This window comes from Pyxicephalus adspersus, chromosome 3 (genome assembly GCF_032062135.1).
Source record: "Pyxicephalus adspersus chromosome 3, UCB_Pads_2.0, whole genome shotgun sequence".
In the NCBI taxonomy this organism is placed as follows: Eukaryota; Metazoa; Chordata; class Amphibia; order Anura; family Pyxicephalidae; genus Pyxicephalus; species Pyxicephalus adspersus.
This window is the reverse complement of record NC_092860.1, coordinates 89,269,951-89,274,275: the sequence shown is the minus strand read 5'-3', so window position 1 is coordinate 89,274,275 and position 4,325 is coordinate 89,269,951. Positions and strand designations below refer to the sequence as shown.

Below are 4,325 nucleotides of genomic sequence, written 5' to 3'. Positions count from 1 at the left end.
GGGACCCAAGATATCCAGCATAATACTGCCCTTTTTCGCTGATTATCATTGACACTAGGATAATATAAAAAATAATGGAGGATAGGCTTGCCAAATTTCCCCTAAAAATATTCTCCACAGTACAATTGAGTTTTGTCAGAGGCAGATCAGCTGTCACAAACACCAACCAAAAGTCCTGGCGGTATTGAAATATGCTAAGATAAATGCTCAGGAAGATGTGGCAATGGTGGGCATTGATGCAGAGAAGGCCTTTGATAATGTAAATTTGCAGTGGCTTTTCAGGGTTCTCAAATACATTGGATTGAGGGGCCCCTTTTACCAACTATAGTTCAAAATGTACAAAGCGCCTACAGCACAAGTTAGTATACCAGGTTTTCCATCAAGGTCAATACCACTGGAGAGAGGGACACGACAGGGATGCCCACTATCGCTACTTCTCTTCAATATAGCCTTGGAACCGTAAGAGCCATTGAAAATTCACAGGGGTTACAGGATTAATGACCAAGAGGTTTGCTCCACTTTTTCTGCGGATGATATCTTAATGTTTACATCAAGACCTGCTACAGACCTGCCTTCTTTACATGATTTATTTCCTAAATACAGTATGGTATCAGGATTAGGCATCAACTTCAAGAATGAGATATTGCCACTCACACTGATTGAACAGAGAAAGTGGTTAATTGATACTCTCTTTGCAGTAGCATAAAAGCACCTTATTTACTTGGGAATTAAAATTGGTACATTGCCGTCAACTATTTATTCTTTGAACTATCCACTGCTTATACATAAAATACTTAGAGGACCTAAAATGTGGGAACACATTTGTAGCTCAAAATGATGTTTTTTTCAAAGCTGCTGTACCCACTTCAAACTATTCCACTATTACTGCAACATTCAGATTTAAATATATTGAACAGTGCATTTATCAAGTTCTTGTGAAAAGGGTTCCGCCCACGTATATCTATTCACAAAATGTATCTTCCCATGGCGGAAGGAGGGTTAAACCTTCCCAATATTAGCTTGTACAATTTAGCAGGCATTTTTAGACACATTATTGACTGGATACAGGGCACCTCTACCTATTTTAATTACATCTAGGAACAAGCCATTGTGTATCCATGGGATCCTAAAGCCCTACACCCTACAACCCTCTGAAAAAGAATATATTAATAAGAGACACGATAGTCACTTGGAAAGACAGTAGAAAGAGGATGAAACACCGATTTACAATTTCACGCTATCTAACTATTCAAGGTAACCCAGGGTTTCCACAGGGTATGGAGCACAAGGCATTTCTATAATAGGAAAGCCAAAAGTATACATCTTATTTATGATCTCATGAATTCGGATCTATCAAGGATTGTAACCCCTTAAACTCTAAAAGGCCAGTGTTCTCTGCCAGATTGGACTGTACATCTGTCCCATCTACATTACCCATGTGCACCATTATGGAAAGGCAATGACTGCGGATTTTACAGCGTTATGGAGTTACAGCCCCATGCATTTTATAGAATGCTTCCCCCTATTTATTCATATCTTCAGTCCTTTTACTTGAAACCACTGGAGGACACTAATGTGAAACACTAGTCCAGAGATTTTCCATCTTCAGATGTGGTAGAAAAAATTTTATCAGGCCATCTCACGGTATGTAAAAGTATGACTAATGAAAATTGGAGGGAAACACCTAAATCCTTTAATATGCATATTCGGAAGCTGGAATGATATTAATTTAATTATATTTATTTACAATTTAATTATTATTTGTTGTTAGCTGCAAGAAGAGCCATAATGGCTTCCTGGATTTACCCACACCCACCTACGCTAACTGAGGTTCAAACAGCTCCGACACAAATATTTTACAGGTAATTGCTGTAAGCAGAACAAGGCATGACAATGCTGTCACTCATTTTCTGGGTGAATGGCATGCTTTCATTGATAAGGCTCTGCCACTTTCTGACAGTAATGCCATTTATACAATATTCTAACACTCTACCTGGTACAATATGAACAGAATAGTCTTGTTTGGTTAGGTAACTCTGGGGTTACTTAGGGTTCTAAGTATACTCTATTTATCATTATAGGACAGGCCAAGAGGTCTGGGTCACCAGGATCTAACATGATACCCTATTATGTTTATGATTTTAGATGTTAATTTATTACCAACAATTAAGTACGTATGCCTCAATCAAAAAGCATGGAAAGAATTTAACAACATTTATTTTTCTGGACAGCTGGATTAGACAGATTATACAGTATGATCAGTGAGGTCATAAAAGATGATGGATAAACATATGCACAGAAGAATGATAGGTAACAAATTAAAAGAACCTTGGCCCTATCCTTTTGAAGCAGTTTTAGAAAAATATTTTAGCATAAATCATAACATGCAATGTGAATCTTTATGTAGGAATACATTAATTATGTAATAAATATTTTTTTTAAATCTGAAAAAAATGATCTCTATTTTTATTTATTATTTGATTAGATGGTAAGTGCAGGAATATGCCAGACAGATGACCACGCAATCCACGGTGAATTTCCAGGGGTTGACTATCCAGTTATTTTGGGCCATGAAGGAGCTGGGATAATTGAAAGTGTTGGAAAAGGAGTAACTGGATTAAAACCAGGTATTTTTAAAATATGTGTGGCAAATATTTTGTTTGCATCGAAACAAGGCACAATGTACAGTAAGTGACCCATAGCAATTGGTCAAATTTTAAATTACTTTAGTCAGCTGACCAAACAACTGCTTTCTAATTAGTTGCTATACTAGTGTTTTTTTAATGCTATACTAAGTAGTTTGAGTACTGCCCATAATGGGCAAATGGTACAAATGGAAATCACCTAAAAAGTAATTTAATTTAAATCTAACTTGGGATTTTGACTATTTTTATTCACATGTTAGGCCTAAAATATTGGCAATATTTAACAGTTTATCTAAGAAGAAGAAACAAGAAAATCACCTGTCACCCAGTAGTGATTAATCCTTGATAGATTAAACAAATTACTCCTTTTGGTGAAATACACAAAAACACCACATACTATCAATACATAATGACATAATTAACAACTAATTGATATCTGTGATGTTTAAGCCTCTGCTATCAAATGCAATAAGATCTACAACCTCTTACTGATTTTAAGAGACTGAGACAGCACCTGCATAGTGGCAATGCTTGCAGTAGGCACTGGACATTAAAATGTAGGTACCTTGGATAGTATATGTTTATACTGGATGGTTAAATCCAGTGTTGAATGGGGATGAAAACAATCCAGTGCAAGGTCTATCTAGTAAGGAAAATTAGCTGATCATATCTATGTAACAGGTTTTGGCATTTGGCATTACTCTTTGTCCATATACTGTAATACTGTGAGAATAAAGGTAAAGTGTTGAAATCAAAATAAATAAAACAATATTAGGGTTGAAATTTGTATTAGTAATTCCTATTTCTTAGCCATCATTATCTGTCCCTATCTGTGAATAAAGGTCCTTTGTTTTTGTTTTCATTGTTTTGTTTTTAAAGAGATTGATTTCAATGTAATTGGATAAATGACATGTCAGACTTCCAGTAGCACAAATTGTAATCTATAACGCTGAAAAATGATGCAAACTTTATGCAAAGATTTAGGAACCATTTTGAGTGCTTAAAAATCTTTCAGCTCTGGTTGTCTTATCATTGGTAACTGCACTGTAGTTTAATATGGCAATATATACAAAAATATGTTTTAGAACTAACAAAGAAAATTTGGTACTTTTGTTTTATTAAAAAAATGTTATTAAAAAATAGTATATGATTGATATTGATTGATATTGATTGATACACATTCAACACAATATTTCCTTTTGCTTTTAGGAGATAAAGTCATTCCACTTTGTCTTCCTCAGTGTGGAAAATGCAGCTCTTGTCTAAATCCACATAGTAACTTTTGCTTTAAGTCACAGTAAGTATGTCTGCATATTTATGTGCACAGACTTTGCAAATCCTAAATTTATTAGGAATAATGAAAAAAACAAAAAAAAAAAACATATTGCTCATATGAAACTGCATTTGTACAGCATGGTTTTCTGTTGTGGGAAAACAACATTAGCTCGGACTGTCTCTGAATAAATAGGTCACTACCATTATACAAAATAAAAGTAGAATCTTTTTTATAATGCGTTATAAAATACTAAATACATTAATATCTAAAAAAAATATTTTAGGTTTTTAAACAAAGTCCAGACTCACCTGCAGTCTTGAATAGTTAGACAGTCCTCCATCCTGTGCTGAAATTTCTTAGTCTAAGTTTACTGCTCACTGCAAATTCTCAAATTGTCCAAAAGA

At 34.6% G+C, this 4,325-nt stretch overlaps 1 protein-coding gene and 1 long non-coding RNA gene across 2 annotated transcripts in view; one reads left to right on the top strand and one right to left on the bottom strand.

The window, feature by feature from the left end:
• LOC140326746 (uncharacterized) overlaps positions 1-4,325 on the bottom strand; it is a 298,797-nt gene that overhangs the window by 58,836 nt on the left and 235,636 nt on the right. The gene's annotated exons all lie outside the window — the stretch shown is intronic.
• The window catches only part of LOC140326742 (alcohol dehydrogenase 1-like), a 36,265-nt gene that overhangs the window by 5,427 nt on the left and 26,513 nt on the right, over positions 1-4,325 (top strand). The window contains exons 3-4 of the mRNA XM_072405614.1: positions 2,486-2,627; positions 3,855-3,942. Coding sequence (XP_072261715.1) covers positions 2,486-2,627; positions 3,855-3,942 — 230 coding nt within the window. The remainder of the gene's footprint in view (positions 1-2,485; positions 2,628-3,854; positions 3,943-4,325) is intronic.